At 36.9% G+C, this 23,280-nt stretch overlaps 4 protein-coding genes across 4 annotated transcripts; 1 reads left to right on the top strand and 3 right to left on the bottom strand.

The window, feature by feature from the left end:
* Positions 1-11,775: 11,775 nt before the first annotated feature.
* Positions 11,776-15,113, top strand: P153DRAFT_287938 (glycoside hydrolase family 35 protein; the record flags this gene model as incomplete). Its single annotated transcript, XM_033663573.1, has 7 exons — positions 11,776-12,027; positions 12,077-12,677; positions 12,733-12,895; positions 12,945-12,978; positions 13,033-13,792; positions 13,845-14,812; positions 14,868-15,113. The coding sequence occupies 7 exons, from the start codon at positions 11,776-11,778 to the stop codon at positions 15,111-15,113; spliced, it is 3,024 nt and encodes a 1,007-aa protein (XP_033525405.1).
* Positions 15,114-15,631: 518 nt separating this feature from the next.
* Positions 15,632-17,258, bottom strand: P153DRAFT_421995 (uncharacterized protein; the record flags this gene model as incomplete). The annotated part of the gene is made up of 4 exons (XM_033672344.1): positions 15,632-16,079; positions 16,136-16,441; positions 16,491-16,563; positions 16,701-17,258. 4 exons carry the CDS (start codon positions 17,256-17,258, stop codon positions 15,772-15,774), a joined length of 1,245 nt encoding a protein of 414 aa, XP_033525404.1. The 3' UTR covers positions 15,632-15,771.
* A 740-nt stretch (positions 17,259-17,998) lies between these two features.
* On the bottom strand, positions 17,999-19,102 carry P153DRAFT_421994 (Isochorismatase hydrolase). The gene is made up of 3 exons (XM_033672343.1): positions 18,947-19,102; positions 18,244-18,886; positions 17,999-18,192 (listed from the first exon to the last, which is right to left on the bottom strand). The coding sequence occupies exons 1-3, from the start codon at positions 19,004-19,006 to the stop codon at positions 18,113-18,115; spliced, it is 783 nt and encodes a 260-aa protein (XP_033525403.1). The 5' UTR covers positions 19,007-19,102; the 3' UTR covers positions 17,999-18,112.
* Positions 19,103-19,223: 121 nt separating this feature from the next.
* P153DRAFT_208906 (uncharacterized protein) lies at positions 19,224-20,594 on the bottom strand. The gene is made up of 2 exons (XM_033662551.1): positions 19,819-20,594; positions 19,224-19,743 (listed from the first exon to the last, which is right to left on the bottom strand). Exons 1-2 carry the CDS (start codon positions 20,225-20,227, stop codon positions 19,397-19,399), a joined length of 756 nt encoding a protein of 251 aa, XP_033525402.1. The 5' UTR covers positions 20,228-20,594; the 3' UTR covers positions 19,224-19,396.
* Positions 20,595-23,280: the final 2,686 nt, after the last annotated feature.

Raw genomic sequence — 23,280 nt, 5'->3', positions numbered from 1 at the left:
TAAAGAGCTAATAAACCTCTAGAAAGAAACTATAGTTATAAACTCTATAGAAAGTATAATAGGTATTAATATTAAAGTAAGTACTACCTATATAAAATAAACTTTTAAAGAAGCTACTAGTAATATACTTTATAAAGATAATACTAGCCTATAAATAATTATATAAATTAGTATAAATACTAACTATAATAGTAAAGTAAGTAAATAATAAGTTATTATAAGTAAACTTTATATTAAGCTCTTACTTTATATAATTATATATTATAAAGCCTCTAGAATAGAGCTAAGAAAGTAATAAAGCTTAATAAACTATTTATATAGTTAATAGGTACCTAATAAGGCAAAACCTATAAATATAAAGTTACTAATAATAATATATAGTAAGTATAACTATACTCCTAAGAATTATAATCTAAGAATAATAGTAAATAGAATTCTTTATAGAAACCTAAATAGTTACCTATAATAAACTAGACTATACTTACTAAAGTTATAAGAACTTAGTAATAATAATATAGGCCTAGCGTAGTAGCTTTCTAGGCTAGATCTAAGAACTAACCTAGAGAAAACTTAAATAATTTAATACTAAATTTCTTCTAAACTATTTTCTCTTTATAGAAGGTTTTAATAGAGTTTAATTAAGGTAACTATATAAATTAAATACCTAGTTATCTACTCTAAAAATTCTAGTAGTTTAAGATAAACTATAAAAAGAGAGAAGGCTTTATTATAGGTATTTCTATCTAAGCTTCTATTAGCCTACCTTTAGTAAACCTCTAGGCTAAAGGTATAAGGCTCTTAGAGCTCTAGTATATAGTACTTATAAATTTCTAGAGCTTATACTTTAAGAATTTATCTAATTTCTTAATAAATATCTATTTATTCTATATCTTAATTACCTATTTATAGTACTCTTATATTAGTAGTATACCTTTTAATATATTTATAGATATCTAGTTCAAGGTATAGCTAGTAATACTTTTTTATAAAAAGATTTTTAATTTTCTTAACTTTATAGTAACTCTTTATAAGATTATTATAGTTCTTTATAAGTATATTTTAGTATAGAGTAATATTATTTTAAATCTATACTTTTTTACTTTTATATAAAATACTACTATAGTTAACTTTTTATAAAGTACTATTCTTAATTACTTTACTATTTCTTTATATTACTAGTACTTTATTTATAAAATAGGACTTATTCTATTCTTAAACCTATTTAATAAAATTAGAAAGCTATTTTAGAATTTTTAGTATATAAGTATTTTCTTCTTATATAGCTTTATTTATAAGGTATATAGAAGCTAGAACTTAATTATTAAGGTTATAATCTAATACTATAGCTATATTAAAGTTCTATTTCTAAGCTTTAAATAATTTAGATTAACTCTAACTATTATAGCCTATAAAAGAGCTATTAAGAGCTAAAAGTAGTATACTACTAGTAACTAAACTACTATTAAAAAATTTCTATTTAGAAACTATTTTAGAGAGTTAATAAAGCTATACTAGCCTACTTTTAAAGTAGTCTTTTACTAAAATTACTTAATTAATTAGTTAAGCCTTAGACTTTTAAAGAGTTTATATTTAAAGCTTTTATTAAAGTATAAGTAGTATTATATTATAAAGTACCTATTATTTTCTAACTATAAAGCTTTATATATAGTTAAAGTATTTTAAAAGACTATTTACTAGGTTTTTTAGTCTTAGCTTATATTTAACTTTAAAGTTAAATTAAGTTAACTTTTTTACTTAATATACTTATTTAAAAGAAAGTTTCTTTATAGTTATAAAATACTAAAGGTTATTATAATTAGAAAAAACTTAGATTATTAATAGAGTATATTTAAAGTAGTATTTTTACTACTTAAATCTTTTTATAATTATAGAAAGCTTTTTATTATATATATACTATTAAATTAATAGTCTAGTAAATTTATAGCTTTAGAATACTACTAGCTTTTAATAAAGAATAGTTTCTAGCTTAGATATTTAGAGCTAAAGTAAGATTACTACTATAGTAAAGTCTAATATATTAGTTAAAACTATTACTAGCTTTACTAGATTAAAGTACTAAAGTATAAAAACTTTAGTAAACTTTAATTAAATAGGGAAGAAGGCCTTATAAACCTTATTAGGTTAACTTTATAGTTAATACTATTTTATTAGACCTTTTTAAGTCTTTTTTAGGTTTTTCTTTTACTTTCTATCTACGCTAGCTCTTATAAGAGCTAGTACTAGAAACTAGGTAGCTATTATATAGTCTACTAGTAGGTATATAATACTAGAGTAGTTATAGATAAATCTTTTATAAAAGTTTATAAAACTTAAAAATACTTAAATATCTTTATATTTCTTAAGTTCTAGCTACTTTTTAATAGTTTATACTTTTTCTAGGTTTATAACTATACTACTAAAAGTAATAATAAAGTCTAAAAACTTTATAAATTTTATTAAAAAGATATAGTTACTCTTTTTATAGTATAAGCTTTACTTAATAAGCCTATTAAGAATCTCCTTATTATAAGTATTATAATCTTTTTTATTCTTAAAGTAGATTAAGATATTATCTAAATATATTATATAAGAATAATCTACTAAGCTACCTAAAGCTTTATAGATATAGTATTAGAATATTACTAGTATATTTACTAATTTAAAGAATATAATTAAATACTTAAAATAGTTATACCTTATTTTAAAAGCTATTTTTTACTTATTATCTTTTTTAATCTATAGCTTATAATAGGTTTTATAAAAGTTAATCTTAAAGAAGATAGCTACCTTTAATAATTAATCTAATATTTTACTTATAAGTAGAATAAGGTTTTAATTCTTAATTATAACTTTATTTAGTCTATAATAATTTATATAAAGTTTTATTATTTTATTAGCTTTTAGTATAAAGAAGATTAAAGTACTTATAAATAATTTACTAAAATAAATCTTTTTCTTTTTTTAAGCTATATTAAGGTAGTTCTATAGAATTTCTAGCTTATAACTAAAGAAGTTATAACTAAAGAAACTTAGAACTTTAGTCTTTAGCTCTAAGTTAATAAAGTAATTATATTTTGTATTAAATTAAAGTATACTTACTTAATACTTACTAAATATAAGCTACTTATAGTATAGCTTCTTTAGTATAAATTTTAATTTATTTAAATTAGGTATATTATCTTTAATTACTAGATATAAAGTATCTATCTCAATATTATTAGTTAAAATATAAGCTATACCTAGAAGTAGTTTAGCCTAATTAGAGTTCTTATTATATATACTAGTAACTATTTAATAGGCTACTATTTCTAGTAGCTAGGCTAAGTTTAGATAGTTTTATATATAGTAGTAAAAGTGATTTATAATTTTTAAAAACTTATTTTTTAGCTAGAGAATTTTCTATTAGTAATAATACTTTATATTTTAAACTATATTTTTTTCTAGTTATACTTTACTTATAAGTATAAGTATTTTAGAGTTTTTTTATAAAAGTTTCTTATATAAAGCTTTCTAGCTACTAAGTAGAAGCTTATATACTAGATTACTAGAGTAGAAAATATATATTCTTTCTTCTAGGCTTATATTATTAAGTAGTTATTTTATAGAAAGTAACTAAATTTTATTAGTATTATTTACCTACTATTTAAACTTACCTATTAAGAAGTAAATCTTTAGATCTACTTTTTATAGCTAAAAGTACTTTAGTATAAAGTTATAACCTATAAAGTTTACTATCTAGAATATTTAAAAGCTTACTTTTTTAGTAGTTCTTTTTATATTACTATATAAAATTATTAGTTTATATAGTTTAAGTATATTTAACTAGTAACTATTAATAAAGCTTACTACTAGCGTCTAATAAAATAAACTATAAAAGAGATTCTTCTTCTTAACTATATATTAATTAATAATATTAATTTCTATACCTAAGTTATATAGTATATAAAGAAGTATTATAGACCTATTAAACTTTTATAGAATTATAATAACTTTAATATAAGTTTATTTTACTTTTAACTCTAGCTTTAGCTTTAATTAAAAAAGATTTAAAATTAAAGTTTTTTTTTTTCTAGGCCTTAGCTCTTTAAGTTTTAAAGTTAGTTAGTATTAGTTTTTTAATTTAGTTTTTACTAACTTTTTTTTTATTATCTTAATTATTACTAGTATTTACTACTTACCTACTACTCTAGTTTTAGACTTAAAGTAGAGTACTAGTAGATTAGTTCTAGTACTATCTTAAGAGTTTAAAGTTATATCTTTTCTTATAGCTACTTTAAGTTAGAGAAGTAGCTATTTCTTTAAGCTTTATAAAGTTTAATAGTTTTAACTTTATTTTTATATTTATAGTAGTCTTTATATTATAGAAAGCCTACTTAAACTTTAACTATTTTATAATAGTTTTTAATACTCTATTATACTAAATTTCTTATTAGTAAGCCTTAAAAGTCTTTACTTATACTAAAAAGATTTTTAACTTATTATTTATACTACTATTTATAAGCTTAAAGAAGCTTTAATAAAGTAAGAATTCTTTATAGTTTAGGTATAGTAAAAATATATTAACTAAGTTATTAGTATACTACTTAAAGTTTTAAAACTTTAAGTAGTTTTTATACTATATAAAAACTAGATTTTATACTAGCTTCTACTTTTTTATATAAATATTAGTCTAAGTATAAATTACTTTCTTATTAATCTTTTATTAAATTAATTTTTAGTATACTTTATATTAAATAGTACTTATTACTTAGTAAGTTCTAGTTATAGAGTCTTTTAGTATTTAGGTATACTTAAATACTATATCTATATTCTTAACTTACTAATTTACTTATTAGAAAGTAGAGATATAGAATTCTATACCTAATTTAGGCTTAAAGTTTACTATATTAAGTACTTTAATTAGCCTTTCTACTATATTAAATACTAACTAGAAAGGCTTTACTAAGGTTATAAAGTATTTTAGGCCTAAGTACTATAAAATAACTTAAAGGTATCTTTTTAAAATTATAATATATTCTAGGCTAGTACTTTAAAGTTATTCTTTAAAAAGCCTATTTAAAATTAATTAAATATACTACTTACTACTTTATAGTACTACTTATATATAAACTCTTAAATAAAATTTTTAAGAAAATTATAAAATACTAAACTAGTAAATTACTCCTAGAACTCTATTAATACTACTTTCTAGCTATATTTTAAAAAAAAATTTATAACTTATTTTCTTAACTAAGAGTTAATTTTAAAGCCTCTTATAAGTTTTTTTAAGTAGCTAGTTCTTTATTAGAAAGTAAGTTACTTTTTAGTTAAAGGTTTTTTCTTCTTTATCTAAGCTTTTTATATCTTTAATATAAGTAGCTAGGCTTTACTTTAAAGCTAAATTACTTTTAGTTCTAAATAAGAATACTATTAAGCTTTTTTTAGGTATAATATTTTATTCTCTTTAAGAAGGTATTATTTTTTTATTAAAGAAAATAGCTTTTATTTATCTTAAATTAACTACTCTTTTTAAAAAGAAGTATAAAGAATTTAAATTATAAGAGCACTATAAATAGGTAATTAAGATATAGAATAAATAGGTATTTATTAAGAAATTAGATAAATCCTTAAAGTATAAGCCTTAGAAATTTATAAGTACTATATACTAGAGCTCTAAAAGCCTTATACTCTTAGCTTAGAAGTCTACTAAAGGTAGGCTAATAGAAGCTTAAATAGAAATACCTATAATAAAAAGGTATAAAAATAGACTTTACTAAAGTTATAATAGTTTTAAACTAAAAGCTCTTAAAAAGTATAAAGAATATATAATTATTTCTAGGCTTTATAAACTTTTATTAATTATTTATTAAAGAGTTTTTATTAATTACTAAGAGTCTTACTATACTTACCTATAAAATAAATAAACCTTATAAACTCTTTCTTCTTAAGCCTAGTTTAGCTACTATAACCTTCTTTAAGTAATTAAAAGTAGTATTTAATATTATAAAAATACTTATATACTTTAACCTAGACCTTAAAACCTAGCTTAAAATAAATACGTTAGACTTTATTACTACTACTATACTATTGTAGAAGAATACTAATAGTATACTTTAACCTATTATATTCTTATCTTATAAAATAATACTAGTAGAATATAACTATAAAATCTATAATAAGAAGCTATTTACTATTATTATTACCTTTAAGAAATAGTGCTTTAACCTATTAGGTACTAATAACTCTATTAAAGTTCTCTTAGATTAATAGGCACTTTAATAGTTTATAATAATAAAGTACTTTAATTATAGGTAAGTATAATAGGTAGAATTACTATTAGAATTTAATTTCTATATTAAATATAGGCTAAGAGTATAAAGCACTAAACTAAATATACTTACTAAGTATTCTAGAAACCTACCTAAATTAGCTAATAATAATAGAGCTAAATACTAAGTCTAGCTAGTAATTAAACTAGACTAGGTTAAACCTAGAAGTAAAAATTACTACTCTTAGCTTTTACTATAATAGAGGTATAAGGTATACTATTTATCTAGTTACCTATTAAATAAGTTATATTTCTAAGTTACCTATAAATATTACTCTATTATTATACTAGCTAGAAGAGGAGACGAGTATTATAGATATATATACTAAGAAATTACTAATACTTAGTATACTTAATAATAAGCTAGAAAATCTATTAAATAAGATACCTAATTAAGAGCCTAAAGATATAAACTCTAAACTAATTAGTTAAAAATAGCTCTTTAACCTTATTAAATAAGAAACTACTAATAATAATATAATCTAAGCTATTATTAAGGTACTAAAGACTAAGTAATACTATATCCTATATAAGCTAATATATAGCCTATAAAAATTATAACTAGACCTTATAGACTATAACTATACTAAAGAAATTTTATATATTTATAACTAAGTCTTTATACCTAAAGCTAAAGGACTATATACCTAAGTACTAGATAGAATATATAAAGCCTTAATAGGTAGTTATAGTAGTAAGTATTAGAGTTATATAAGGTTAGTATAATAGTATAACTAGCTATATATAATAATAAATATTACTTAATATATTAGAAACTACCTAATCTATAAAAGAAGTAAAAGCTACTAAGATAGTAAATATAGCCTATTATACCTACTACCTATCTCTTAAAGATACTAGTCTAGTATTTCTATAGACTTTATTATATACCTACTTCTATATAAATATAATAGATATATATTTATAAATATTCTTATTATTATAAACTAATTAACTAAGAAGAAGAAATTTATTCTAATAGTAACTCTACGTATTAATAAGCTAGTCTAAGTATTTATAAAGTATATATAGAAAGAAAAGAGCTATTCTAAAGTAATAGTTAGTAACTAAGGTAGCTAATTTATCTTATACTTCTAGTAATAACTTTACTAATAACTTAGAATATACCTAAAATTAAGTATAGTATATTACCTAGAGGCTAATAAATAGATAGAAAATATAAATACTTATTTAAAGTAATACCTATAGGTATATACTAACTATAAGTAAGATAACTAGGTATTATTCTTACTAATAGTAGAATTTAAGGTAAACTTAACTATAAGTACTAGTATAGGTATTTTTCTATTCTTAGTAACTAAAGGCTATAAGCTCTATATAGGACTAAAACCTTTTATACCTATAACTACTATATTAGTACCTATATAATAAGATTAGCTAAAGGCTAACTAGTTTATAGAATATATAAAGGCTCTATATATAAAGCTATAGAACTTACTTTATTAAGTAATTATAAAATAAGAAGAGTATACTAATATAAATAGGTTACTATCTCTATTACTTAAAGTTAGTAATTATATTATACTAAATACTTATAACCTCTATATAATATAACTAAACTACTTTCTTAACTATAAGAACTATAGGCTATTTAAGGTAATTTATATTATTAGGAAAAATAATACCTATTAACTTAACCTAGTAGTAACTTTAAGCTAAGTCTATAATATATTCTACTTATAGCTACCTTTTTTATATAATAAATCTATACTACTATACTAGCCTTATAATAAGAAATAACTAGCTTACTTTAATTCTAAAGCTAATAATAATATTAATTATATAGTTAAGTATATTAAAAACTACTATATAAACTAATAACTAAATAACTTAACTATATATAAAAAGAAGCTATTATAGTACCTTATATACTAGGCTAACTACTCTAAGAGTAATAATAACTCTTTATAGAAACTATATATTAATATAGTTAAATTAGTAGATATTATCTATAAATATTATAGGCTTTACCTAAATAAGCTACCTATTTATATAAAGTTTAAGTAACTAATAGGTAAATAGAACCTAGTATTACTATAACTAAAGTACTTAACCTAATAAAACGTAAGCTACTTATAGTCTTCTAGTAAGCTCTTATATTATACCTTAATATATTTATTACTACAATTAAGAAGAAGCCTCTATTAGATATCTTAATACGTATATATACTATTACTCTAGATAATAATACCTTTATATATATTAGACTATAGTATAAGCTTTAAATACTAATACTAAAGCTAGGTAAAAAATAGTAGCTTAAGGTTATTTAAGTAGCTATAGGCTTAGCCTTTAAAGGGCTTATAGTATTTACTAAGCCTTAGGTCTAGCTATAACTACCTAATAAAAGTAATACTAATATTACTATACTAGCTAATATTACTTAAATTAACCTACTATATTATTATTTTAATATATACTTCTTATAACTTTATAATTTATAATAGAAAACTCTTCTATACTCTATATATAAGTATTATATATAAGCTCTCTACTTTTATAAGCTACTAGGTATAATTCTATAATAAGTATACTAGTAGTTATAAATAGAAAAATAGATAAATAACCTATAGCCTATAGAAGTATAGTTAAGAGACTAGTTTTATAATCTTATTTTATAACTATTATTTACGTATATAGTATTAATAGTAAGGAGTTATAACTTAAACTATATTTATAAGTACTAGAGCTACTCTCTTTAATAAAAGAAGTAATATAATAGATTAGAGCCTCTATACCTATTATTACATAACTTACTTTACTATTACGTAATCTTAGTACTAAGTTAGTAGGAATACTAAAGCTACTCTATACACTAAGATACTTACCTTATATAATATTTTACTTTTTAGAGAAATTAACTCTTATCTTATCTATCTTATATAACCTGTATTAGCTTCTTTATAAATAGAAAGAAGAAAAAAGTTATAGAAGATAGGTATAAGCTATAGAAGATTAGAATAAGAAATATAGAATTATTAATAAAGTTTAAGTAAATTTAAATTAAATTTATTCTAGTATATAAGTAGATCTTAATAAATAACTAGTGTATAGATAACTTACTAATAGTAAACAGAGTAAAGTAGAAATAAAGATAATATAGTAGTTAGTTAAGTTATTAAATTTCTTTTATAGTCTTTAGTTTTTTTATACCTTAAGATAAGTATACTACAGTATTATTAATATTCTATTAAAAGATAGCTATATACTTAGAGAATATTACAGCTTATAGATACTTTATATTTATACTTACTAATTACTATTAGTAATTAACTTAGTACCTAAGTACCTTTCTATTTAAATATCTTTGTATTTTATATATTACTTCTTTTTACTTTATTATTTAATATCTTAGAAACTACTCTACTTTTATACCCTTATTATCTTTATACTTCTCTATACTATACTACTAAAGATTAGTACTAATTTTAATCTAATAGTAATACTTATTATATATATATCTAGTCCGAGTTATATACACTTCTCTCTATAGCCCTATTACTATAGATTTATTCTTTTAATAAATAATTATATTACTAACTTTACCTAGCTCGCTAAAGATAGCACTAAATAAGATACTTTAAAAAAGAGAATAGATATATCTAAGGTAGAAAAGTAATAGTATAGATATTTAAAAGTTTAATCTTATATAGTATTTATATTCTTGTAATATAAACTTCTATTAGAAAGACGTTATAAATATATATTTAGTTTACTTATATTTTTAGATCTTTGTAATATTAATATTATATATAATATTTAAACCCCTAGATTAATAAATACTTAATATTTAAGAAAATCGCTATCTAAGAATTAACTTATAAAAGGTAGTAGGATAATAAGAGGCTAGATTAAAACAAGTAAACTTAACGTAAATTATTATACGCTAATTAATATACTAGCCTTAAATAACTCTCTTACCTATAAGATTAGACTACACTTTCTAGATACTACAAAAACTTAGTTACTAGTAAGCTAGGCTTAGCTAGTAGAGGTAAGAGGTAAAATAAAACTATAACTAATTAGTCTTGCTTATTAGTCTCTATACTACTTCTATTATCCTAATTATTACTTCTTGCTTTCTAAGTACTCCTGCTAGCTAAAGCCTAATCAACCAAGCTTTTACGGCAGAAATAGAAGGCGGGAGGCGGTCTATAAGTCTGCACCCCTTGCATAGAGTGCATATCTGACCTAGCAAATCGGAAACGTCGGGAATTGTGTTTCTTCGCCGGACACATAATATCGCCCGTTATCGAACACAGAGGGGATTGTTTTTGTCTCAAAACTCTGCTATGCTTTACATAGACAAGTGTGTAGTCTCTACACTGACCTCTCAATAGTAGTTATTATTCTTTGTTTCTCAAGTCAACTCCTGTCGATCCTATGCCTCGGCTTTTCGGCTCGTCAAGCGACTGGACATGTACACAATTCTCATCAGTGTTTCGAACACGACTAGCTTTTACTCGTTCATCAGGATTCCAATTGACTAATTGTGCAACTCTCTCGAGAAACTTATGCCCTTCCTGTCTTTAGTATGCTATCAAAATCTTACCGATATCTAGTCTTGGCAGACGGGAACTCCACACTTGGCTCGGACGCCCGAGAGTTCTCAGCGGTGTACACTCTGACAGTCTTTAGGCGACGCTCAATGATCCTGCAACCACGCACCACCTAGTCTTAGGCTGTACGGAGTTCTCCCGGTCTACTATTGTTCATAGTCCTCAACTTAAAAGATCAGACGGTTAATAGCCTTCACGGTCCAAGCGAAATGAGTGCAAAAGAGCGTAGGCTTACACTCTTTACTAAGATCCCGGAGTGTTTTCTGACCCATTCCAGTAAGCCGCTCCGACGAGTTTTCTGGTTCCAAGTCTGAGATATCCCTTGGCCCTCCAACGAAGCGTCGCGTCCATGTCCTTAACACGGATTCGTGATATTGTCCTGGTGTCCACTTTACATCCGCGGGGCTTTGTCTAACACTGTTCAGTACCTGCAGCTGCTATGATACTTTGCCAACGCAGCGACGAAATCACTAAGTACCCAAGCACTCGATATTCGCTCTTTGCCAAGGGGTTTGATGGAGTCTCGATTCATGGTTCCCGCTTGATGTTGACGTGTGGACGGAGATTGACATTTAGAATTGACAAGAGCGGAGGCGGCATTCCTGTTTCGGTTAGATTAAAAGAGCATGCAAGCGTCACGCGACGATTCGACGGCATCAGACCAGTTCGTTCCGTAGCCTAACCTCCGAGGGCTTCTTCCATCGCATGCCTAACGGGATACAGCAGCCCTTCCTCCAGAATTTCCCCAGAACCCCGCAAAGCAAGATGTACCCCAGTACATTCTCGTTGATTTTTCGGTAATGATTTCTGCGAGCCGTGTGGCACATGGTTTAAAAGCGAGCATACCCCAGACGTAGCCAGTCAGCCTGGATATCTTGTCTTGCAAAGATGAAGACCATTCACAGTCTTTCATGGCTATCCGCCCTTTCATCATTGTTGTCCAATGGTGCTGGAGTCAATGCGCAGAGCGACGCGCTGAGCCAATGGCCAGTACATGACAATGGTCTAAACGATGTCGTTCAATGGGATCACTATAGTTTCAAAGTTAACGGCAAGAGACTGTTCGTCTTCTCTGGCGAGATTCACTATTGGAGAATTCCGGTCCCTGAAGTTTGGCGAGACCTGTTGGAAAAAATCAAGGTACACAATTCCACAACCAGCAAATATTCACGCTGATCGGAATCTTCAGGCTGCTGGCTTTACCGCCTTTGCTTTCTACGGCAATTGGGGCTATCACAGTGTGAACAATCACACGATGGACTTTTCGACAGGAGCGCACGACTTCACGAAATTGTTCGATATTGCCAAAGAGCTCGGCTTATATGTCATCACACGACCTGGTCCATACGTCAACGCTGAGGTCAACGCAGGTGGCTTTCCTTTGTGGCTTACCACTGGCGCGTACGGTGCTTTGAGAGTTGACGACCCTCGATATCTGGCTGCTCTCGACCCATATTTCTCCAAATACTCCGCTCTCACTAGCAAGCATCTCGTGAGCAACGGCGGAAACGTTATCGTCTATCAGATCGAGAATGAGTACGGTAGCCAGTGGTTGGATACCGTGAAAAAAATCGCCAATGCCCCCGCCGGACGATACATGGAGTTTTTGGAGGACACAGCCCGGGCCAATAGTATTGACATTCCGCTCATCCATAATAATCCAAACTTGAATTCAAAGTCTTGGTCAGAAGACTTCGCCCCGAATGCTACCGGAAACGTAGACGTTGCCGGACTTGATAGCTACCCCTCGTGCTGGTCTTGTAATCTAGACGAGTGCACAGGCACGAATGGTAAGTACTACAACTAAATAAGGGGCTTGGAGTCTTTACTAACGAGTTGATATAGGAGAGTATGTTGCATACCAGGTAATCGACTATTACGACTATTTCAAGGAGGTTTCGCCTACGCAACCCAGTTTCTTTCCTGAATTTCAGGGAGGCTCTTACAACCCATGGGGTGGCCCCGAGGGTGGGTGCCCAGCCGATATTGGTGCCGATTTCGCAAACTTGTAAGTTCGATTGCTGATTGTGAAAAGCAATCCACTGACATTTTGACAGGTTCTACCGCAATCTTATTTCTCAACGCGTTACGGTAAGTCGATGCTTGATTTCTATTGATGAACGAACTAAGTCTAACACAACTCAGGCACTCAGTCTGTACATGATGTATGGAGGAACCAATTGGGGCGCTTTGGCGTGCCCAGTTGTAGCCACTTCGTATGATTATTCCAGCCCGATCAGCGAGAACCGCAAAATCGACAGCAAATACTATGAGACCAAGAACCTGGCAATGTTTACACGAGTCGCCGAGGATCTGACAGTCACCGAACGTCTTGGTAACAATACGGCTTACACGACGAACACCGCTGTTCAAGCTAGTGAGCTTCGCAACCCTGATACGAACGCCGCCTTCTATGTCACCATCCACTCATATTCGCCTTCTGGTACCGACGAATCGTTCAAGCTTCACGTTCGCACATCGATCGGTAACCTCACGATCCCTCGGCTAGCTGGTTCGATTGCCCTGAAGGGACACCAGGCTAAGATCCTGGTCACTGACTTCGCAATTGGAAACCAAACACTCACCTACTCGACGGCCGAAGTTTTGACATACTCAATCGTCGACGCTAAACCTATTGTCGTGCTATCCACTGGAGTTGGCGAATCCGTTGAATTCCATATCAAGGGTGCTACCCATGGCAGTGTCGTTAGCAATGGAGCAAAGTCAAACGCGACATTCCACTCCGACAGCCACGGCACCACAGTTAACGTTAGACCAGTGTCCGGTATGACTGTCTTCAAGTTCAGCAATGGCGTCAAGGTTGTTCTTGCAGACAAGCCAACTGCCTATCTGTTTTGGGCTCCCAATCTATCAAACGATCCCCTTGCACCCGTTGATCAGTCAGGTGAGTACCATACATTCCCAATATGGGATTTCCCACATCTAACATCAAACAGTATTGGTTCAAGGCCCATATCTTGTACGCGGCGCTACCAGCGAGGGCGAAGTGCTAGCTCTGAAGGGTGACATCACGAAGACGACCACGATTGAAGTTTTCGCATCCGAGTGCGTTAGTTCACTTGCGTGGAACGGCAAGAAGCTTCAGACTACTCGTACGCCATACGGCACCCTGAAGGCAGTTGTTGCAGCTTTCAATGGAACTATCCAGCTTCCGTCTCTGGACACTTGGAAAGTCAACGACGGGCTTCCCGAGCGCCTTGCCGACTACGACGACACGACTGATGCGTGGGTCAAGGCCGATCACCTGACAACCCCAAACCCTCAGAAGCCTGACACACTCCCTGTCCTGTACACCGACGACTATGGCTTTCACAACAACTTCCATCTCTTCCGTGGATACTTCGATGGCTCAGCAACAGGCGTCAAGCTTGCTGTCCAAGGTGGTCTTGCCTTTGGCTGGAGTGCGTGGCTCAACGGCGCCTTTGTTGGATCCTATCTTGGCAACTCAACCGTAGGAACCGGCAATATGACGCTGTCATTCGCCAACATGACCATGCACGCAAATGGAAAGAACGTCTTACTCGTAGCGCAAGATAACTCTGGACACGATCTGCGCAGCGACGCTGTAAAGCCCCGTGGAATCCTCGGAGCCACACTCCAGGGGGCCAACTTCACAGAGTGGAAGATTGCCGGTGAAGCCGGCGGCGAAGATGTTCAGCTGGACCCTCTACGTGGCACCTTGAGCGAAGGTGGCCAGATTGCTGAGCGTCTCGGATGGCACCTTCCTGGCTTCGACGACTCAACGTGGAACTCGAGCACCCCAACTACTGGTTTCACTGGTGCTGGTATCAACTTCTACCGCACAGTCGTCCCTCTTCACGTTCCTGAAGGCGTTGACGCATCGTTTGCATTTGTACTTAACGCTCCTGCCTCCAAGATGATCCGTGTCCAACTCTATGTCAACGTAAGTGATACCCACATCCATATTCTTTCTTAGACATTCGCTAACTGTACTTCAGGGATACCAATACGGACGTTTCAACCCATGGGTCGGTAACGAGGTCAAGTTCCCCGTGCCGCCGGGTGTTCTTAACTATGCTGGTGACAACGTCATCGGATTGAGTGTTTGGGCACAGTCCGAGGAGGGCGGAAAGGTGGATATCAAAATGGAGCAGGAGTATGCGGTCGAGAGCAGCTGGAGCTCCAACTTCGAGTCTGAGTACTTGAGGCCTGGATGGACCGAGGATAGGTTGGCCTATGCCTAGACGAGCTTTCATTTACTGAAGATCTGTCTTCGGTAAGCTTGTAAATGTAGATAAATGATGGCATGGTTGATGGAAATGATGCCACCTATGTATATAATGAAATGTGATCAACACATAGCAAAAGGACCATGGTATGCTCGTTCAAATTGCCAGCTAAACAAATTGTGATTCTATCACTACAATACTAGAAGGTGCAAGATCCTTGGACATGGCAGAAGGCCTGCTCCCTTGGCTCTGTCCCGGTTGATATCTCATGTTTATATTGTAGTAGTACCATCGTCTCCTTACAAAAGAGAGATTTGATGATACGACTAAAATATCAACCGCTTCCTTTATTGTAAATGAAGTGTGACGCTTCAAGATGATCTATCTATCAGATATCAAGCATTTCCTTGGAAGTAAAGTTACAGCACTCATATATCAGCATCAATGGATGAGCACATATCGAGTGCACTGCTTACTTCGTGTGGAAACCTCACTTATGCTAAGTGACATTGGACTGATACGAATACATCCTTCCTACTCTGTCACACGTTGATCCACGGCTCATAACGAGCACAATTGAACTACGGTGTGTACCCATCATACAGCGAGCAAATTCATTCATTCATTTCGAGGTATCAAGGGAATAGGAGTATATCTAGGGCACTACACCAGTCTAGGCATCCTTCAACATGCTGGTGAAACCCGCCCAGGTCTCGCGTACAGTAGGCTGGATCTGGTTCGCTGGCAGTGTGAACCCATAGGTACCCTTGTCGCGCAGCTCGTATGTGTATGAGTAAGTAGCGTTGCCAGTTACGTCGGTGTAATCAGTCGAGCTTCCAGTCGTAGCATACAACGTCGAGCATGAAGGTCCGTAGGTGTACGCGGTACCGGATACCGCACGGATGGCATTCGCGGCATTGACAGCAATGGTGCGGTGCTGTGCGTCATTCTCGGCGCGGAGGCTGCAGTCGTAACCATATGCTGAGGAAAACATGTCAGCTCAGAATGGCACAGTTTGAGGAAGGGAGATAACTCACGCCACAGAATGTACTGTCCGTAGGAGTGCATGTCGAGATACAGACGGATACCTCGCGAATCTCTCAATGAGTTGACCTGGGCTGAAAGACCGCGGATCTCTGGGCTGTCGCCAGGAGCTTGACCCTTGTAGGTCTCAGAGCAGGGGTTCGTGGACGCGCCACCAGCGACTTCCCACTTGTAGGGCCAATTTCGGTTCTCGTCGCGGCCGACGCAGGTGTTGCCGCTCACAGTCTGTCGGTTCTTGCGCCAGAGGCGGTCGGTGGTCTGAGTGTAGACAAAGCCATCGGGGTTGACGATTGGCATGACTGGAAGTGAACGTGAGAATTGAGTGTTACATCTTTTTGTGTCACTCACTGTAGAAGTCGAACTTGTCGACGAGCGACTTGATGGTGGCGTCCGAACCGTACTTCGTAAGAAGTTGCCATGCCTAAGGTTCATAGTCAGTAATCGAACTCTAGCATCCTGCTTGACATCAGAGCTTCAATCTCCAGCCCACCCTACCAGTGGAGAAGGTGGTTGAAGGTATTCAGCCCTGTTTAGCTTACTCAAGAAGGGGAGACTTACAAAGTACTCAGTAGTCATGGTTGTGATCCACTCTCGCGCGTGGACAGTCCCGTGAATCAGAACCGCAGGCTTCGATCCCTTTCCGCCGCTGCCCCAGATATGAATTCCAGTGATGACTCGACTCTGGACCGAAGTACCAGCAGTGATGATCTCAGACTGGCCCGTAAATGAGCCTTGAAGGTCTCGCAGGAACTGAAGATGGTTGGCGTAAGTCTGATAGGCGGTGAACCATGTCTCGCTCGGTACAGCGTATACGGACATCTGGCCCTCCTCTTTCAAGGCAGCGCCAACATCTTCGTTGATGATCTTGCTTCCGGGGGCCAGGGCACTAATCGCGTCGACATTTTCTGGTGACACAACGATATCCAGTTGCGCTTTGCCAGGATTGAGGACATGAGCGGCCAACTCCTCGATCTGCGAATGCACATCTGCAGTGACATCCGGGGCAGCAAGACGAAGAAGTTTGAAGCCACTGTAATCGATTTTCTTTCCAGCCCGTGGGACAACAGTGCCCAGGACGGTGGAGGCGAGCAACGCAGAGGTAAGAATGAACTTCATCTTAGGTGGTAGGAATAATGAATGTGCGGGATAGCGATATCGTACACATCATCGTGAGGACACTGACATCTTTTATATTCTCTTCAACCCGCCCTGTGTAAGTTCTCCACCTGCCCATCACGTCCTGTAGCAAATGCTCCTCAATCTCCATGGCGGTAACTCATACGGGCAGGTGTGTACCTGTTGCTGTCGATCGACATTCTGCCGATGCGGGAGATACACGTTCGGAGGAAGGAGGATGCGGGTACCGCCTTCTGGGTGGTTGTTTCATTTAAACGGCCTGCTTGGCGACTACCTCCATCTCCGGGTTGGCATTAGGTGTGATTGGGCCGGGGTCCTTGGCATGTCTGTGTTAGGAAGGTAGAGGGAATGAGCATGATGACCCAGCGTGACCTCGCTTTGTGGGTGATTCGAGACCTTCCAAAGCTGGGGTATTAGATGTTGTGGCGTCGGTTGATGGATGGCGTGCTGCGGTGGTGACTGTCGTTGCTAGAGCAAATGTCTTGATCAGGAAGGACGGCGGAATCGCGGCGGAAATGCGATATGAAACCCTCTTCTAGTAAGGTTGCGGAGTATTGAAATTGCAGGTGCATCTTGGGCTGTATATCTATTGAGAATATTGTCCAGAGCAAAGATCACCACCCATGAAAATACCTAGCAGGTCAGTGAACCAAAGCTACATGCACATAGTCAGTCTATGGTCTTCTAGCTCTTACTTGGAACCCTAAACTTTTAGTTGTACCGTATCGTTGTGTAATCGTTAAATGGAACAATTGACGAGAGGGCACTTTCAATATAAGCACTGGTAACCGAATGAGGTAGTCTTGTTTCGCTAGTATCCCTCTAAACATGCCTCAAAGCTCCCTCATCGAACGCCTCTTCAGCCCAGTAGGATTAGCAGTAGCCCAATCGGACAAGTTCATCACTTGAACACCTTCTCAGTGTTAGCTTTCAACCCTTAACTAATCTGATTCGAGGAACTTACCCCATCCTTTAAGCTCCGCAATTGCAGCTGCTTTGACTTCAGCCGAGAAACTCTCGGTCGCATCCTCGATGAGAATAACCTCATATCCCAGCTTGATCCCGTCAATTGACGTACCTCTCACGCAGGCATTCGTGATGAGTCCCGTGACTATAATCGTCTCGATGCCATGAAGGGTCAACTCGGAGTTCAGTATAGTGAAGCGATGATACTGATTGTCTGCAAACGCCGAGTAAGAATCTACTGAGTGATCTTGTGCTTTCTTGATGTAGTTTATGGGTGTTCGGTACCCCTCTAGATACTGCAGTCGTGTCTTGACGCCGTCTTCAATCTCGGCGCCCCAGGTCCCTGGTACGCAGTGATCTGCGTACAAGCTTTGGGTTTCAATCTTGGTGGGGGTGTCGAGGAAGGTGATGTTGACAGCATCGCCTGACGCTTCCCCAGGATGTGCAGATGCGAAAGAGACATGGTCCTTCGGATGCCAGTCTTGAGATGCAGCAATGTAGGGCCACTCATGGTCATCGAGCAAAGTGTAAACTTTGGGCAGAATAGCCGATGAGCGAGGAGATCCCAGGGAACCGTTGACGAAATCGTTCTGGATATCGACCAGAATCAATGCTGTTTTCTTGTGCAGTTTACTGGAGTACTTGAAGTTATCATGTGTTAGTGGATTTGCACTAAACTCAATCGAAAGTGGTGCGCTTACTGGGACAGCTTGCGCTACGCTCAGCAAGGCGGTCGCGACGGTTAGCAAAGACCCCAACATGATGGTACCGAGGGTTTGGTAGAGCAGACTATTGGATAGACGCCTGCGAAGGATGTCAGATTGGATTTATAGAAACATCTGAGCCCTGATCAGCAGAATTCCGCGCAGAAGTGGAGACATCAGATTTAGTTATCGCAAGGCGAGATAAGGCCATCCACATGAAGCTAGCCATGCGCTGATTGGATAGCTGGAAAAGTCACATCAATTGGTCAGAATTGGACGGTGCAACGAAAAGTCGCAAAGGTGATGGTCAGAGATCAGACGCGAATACAGAATTGTGATTGTATCCTAGATCTTTCAGAGAGCTTCGGAACGACCAATACTTCGATTGAGGATCTCGTTCGTGATGGCTACAACCTGTTGGTTCTACATCCCCGCTTCTTCCCCGCCTCACCAGTCGTTGTTGTTGTTATCATCATCATACCTCTGCTCGTTCCTTCCCTGGTCATACGAATTGTCCATCCTGTCACCAAACTGATCCACATCATTCGCCGCGTTATCCCATTTGTTCTCAATGTCCTGTGGGACATCCTCCACTGCCTGGACCTTCTCGCCCGTCCATTGCGCCGCATCTTCCGGGAAATTCTCGACGTCATTGACGGTATTGTCCCACTTGTTTTCGACGCGGTCTCCGAAGTTGTCCACACGCCCGACTTCCTGGCCAGCCCAGTTTGCCGCGTTTTCAGGTGCGTTCTCAAAGTCGTTCGCTATGCGGTTCTCGTCGCGATCCCAGCCATCTTCTACAATTGGATCATGTCAGTGTGATGCTCCAAAACTTCAAGTGTATCGTTATGTAGAGGTGGAGAACTTACTCATCTCCTCTCCCTCGTGCATCAGCAAAGCACCGCCCGCAAGCCCTGCTGCGCCGCCAGCCGCATACTTCCATGCGTTTCCTCCCTGCTTCTGCTCTTGCTGTCCTTGTTGATAACCTCCGCCCTGCCCATAACCGGAGTTGCCTTGTTGTTGTTGATAACCTCCGCCCTGCCCATAGCCGGAGTTGCCTTGTTGTTGTTGTCCATACCCTTGACCAGGGTGGTTGTACGTACGCTCCCCGGTCTGCTGGTTGACGAACATCCACCTGTTATCGCGACCATCCCACTCCGCAACCCAGGGCGGGGACACGGGTGGTGGGCCTTGAGAGGATTGATTCTGCGAGCCGGAGTTCTGGGATTGTCCACCCTGACCGGTGAAGTCGGAGATAAGTTCGTTCAAGAAGCCCATTGTGAGATTGTCTTGGGATCAAAGTCTGTAAGAATTGGGGAAACGAGAAAGGGGATTGCAACTCTATGCTTAAGTGTGGTGGAATTTTGAGTGATGTGTCTAGTTGATATAGCGGAGCATGCGGTATTTATCTGTAACTAGAGATGGCGATCATGGTAGTCGACTAATAGCAAATACCCCTCTCCTCGTATCTGTAGCCCACTCTTCCAGGCATGTGGCTTAGCAATTACGGAGTTCCAGCCGCAGATTCAAGGCGGTGGTCGTGGGAAGAACATGGTTCTAGGCCGAGTGACATGTGCGATGACATGCAACGACAAATCCATCAGCTGGCGTGGAGCTGGCGTGGAGCTGGCATTGAGGGGTTATTTGGCGCAGTTATTCCAAATCGGTCGATTGATTGGGTGTTTTCAAGGGGTCCACTTTCGGCACTGTCCGTTCGGAGGCCGAATAAGCATCACCAAGCTTTGTGTGAGCTTGGCAGTTCTTGATTTTTACTCGCCTTGCACAGCCACCGTCTTTCATGAATCTAGATGACAGCCACAGCAGCAACGTCATGAATTTCCCCTCCGAAGCATTCGGCCGTTCAATTCGAGAGTCCTACTCTTACTCCACGCTGTCCACATTATACCAAAATATTTTCTTCGATCCGAATTCCCATATCAAGACAACCCAATTTATCCTCCCACCCGCTCCCCTCACAACCCCACCAAACCACACCTCCTACCCCCATCCAGACAACGACATACCATTCCTCGCCCTTCCTCTTCCCCTCTTCCCATCTCCCTGATCCTCCCCCTCACAACTCCCTACAACAACCTCCACCCTACTCTCCAAAACAACCACCTCCTTCCCCCTATTAAGCGAGAACGAGGGGAAACAGCCCCACTGCAACGCCGACAACCATTTCCACCCCGCCGTTGAGTCGTGCGTGGGGGATCGCGGATGGGGAAGAAAGTGGTGGGTCGGAGGCCACACTATGCTTTGCATTGAGACGTAGACATGCGGACTAATATCGTGACGAGCGGGATAATATCCACATAGGGTGAAGAATTGGCAGAAAGATGAGATGCACAATGGGATAAGATGGAAGCGCTTAAGTACCAGCCTATATCACTGCTGCTGTGTGTGCGATGTAGTGTCCTTCGTGTTCCTGCCGTGCGTGGTGGGCTTGTTCGGATCTGCAGGAGGAGTGCTTCACTGTTTCGAGATGGGCGGTTGTGTTTGCGTGCGGACTGGGGGTTGGGATGAGGTAACCGGTACGTTGGCACGAGGGCAGGACGGTATAGTGTGTGTTATTGATGTTTGGTATAGAAGTGAAGACTGATGTGCAGGATATGTGTGTTGTTGACATTGTCTGGGGAATGAGAGGAACAAGTACGCGATACAAACAAGCACGACACCTACCGTGTCACCAACCCAAACAACTTAGACACTACAAACACAAAGGGGTATTTTCATATCAACAAGACGACCTGCCACAACACCACCCAACAACCACACTCCCCCCCTCTCCCTCAAACGACACCAACACCCCTCTTCCTCCTAACCGCCAACTTCGCCATCTCATTCAAATTCCACTCATCCCTAACCAGCATCGCATCAGGAACATGCTCCCCACTATTAATAACATGCACCGTCATCTTCGGGTGCGTCTTAAGGCCCGTCAGCAGCTTGGGCGTGACGAGGAAGTACTGGCTCGTGCGCTCCTGGCAGGCGATATCGACCATGCGGCCGTGGACCATGCGTTCGTTGCGCGGATCCATGCCCTGGTTTATTTCGTCGACGACGCGGAACGGCGATTGTGCGAGGTCTTGCAAAGCCATGAGGTAGAAGATTGTGGAGACGGCGCGTTCGCCGCCCGATTGCCGCTGTGAGTCGAGGACGGAGAGGGGCTCGCCTTCGCTGGTGGGGGGGTTAGTTGGGGTGTAGTTGGGTTTTTGGGGGTGGGGACGTACCGGAAGCGGACCTTGATGCGGACTGACCACTTGTCAAAGTCGTCCTCGTCTTTGTACACGCTGACTTCGCCCGCGCACCCAATCTGCTCAAAGTTGTGCGAGAAAGCGTCGCTGATGCGCGACATAAGCGCGTCGAGCTGGGGCTCCCACTGCCCACGTATCTCGGTAATCTGCTGCATCGTGGCATCCAAATCCGACACGGCCTGATCGAGCTTTCTTTGAGAATCCCGAATTTGTTGTTCGCGGTTTTCATACATTTTGACTGCGCCGGGATCTCCTTCGGCCATCATCTCCAGCCTTGCCGTGACGGCTGTGATTTCGTTCTCAAGCTCATCGACAGAAGCCAGAACGCGGTATTCGTTCACAATCTCATGCTCCGTCGGCGTCAAGCTCCTAAGCATCTGTTGAGTGGTTTTGACGAGAACTTCGTATGCTTTACGATTGGTTTCGTTCTCTTTTTGCAGGGCGTCAATTTCGAGCTGCTTCGATCGCTGGCGGTTGAGAATCGTTTCGTTTTCCTTCTCGAGCGCCTTCACTTCCGATCGGGCTTCAATGAAACGTATCTCAGCTTCCACGAGCGACTCGAGGAACGAACGAAGAACAGTAACCATTTTCTGTTGATGATAAGTATCGAGATTGATGGCAGATGTGAACGTGACTTACAGCATATTCAATAGTCAGTGTCGCGGCTTTCAACGAAGCCTCGCGCGATTTGGCCTTGCTGTCTCGTATGCGGTTGTTTGTTTGCGCATTATCCTCAAGTTTGGAGTCCCTTTCCGCTTCTTTTTGCTCTGGGAACGGTTAGCACTAGATAAACAAATCAAAAGGACAGATGCCCGCACCAATCTGGCGAGGAAGAGCCTGCCACACAGCAACAGCCCTTCGCCGCTGTTCATGATCGGCCTGAGCCTCATCCTACAAAGGCGTTAGTAAAGATCGTGTATCAAAGTGACATAAAACCTACTCTGCCCTGTTTAAGTTCCTGAATCCGATCTTGCAGACCCTTCCTCTCCTCTTTCGCCGCCTCATGCCCTTCTTTCAGCTCTTCCAGATCCCGCAAAGTCCGCGTTATCGTATCTTGATATTGACGTTTCTCCT

Source organism: Dothidotthia symphoricarpi, assembly GCF_010015815.1.
Source record: "Dothidotthia symphoricarpi CBS 119687 unplaced genomic scaffold P153scaffold_7, whole genome shotgun sequence".
NCBI lineage: Eukaryota > Fungi > Ascomycota > Dothideomycetes > Pleosporales > Dothidotthiaceae > Dothidotthia > Dothidotthia symphoricarpi.
This window is presented reverse-complemented; position numbering and strand designations above follow the sequence as displayed.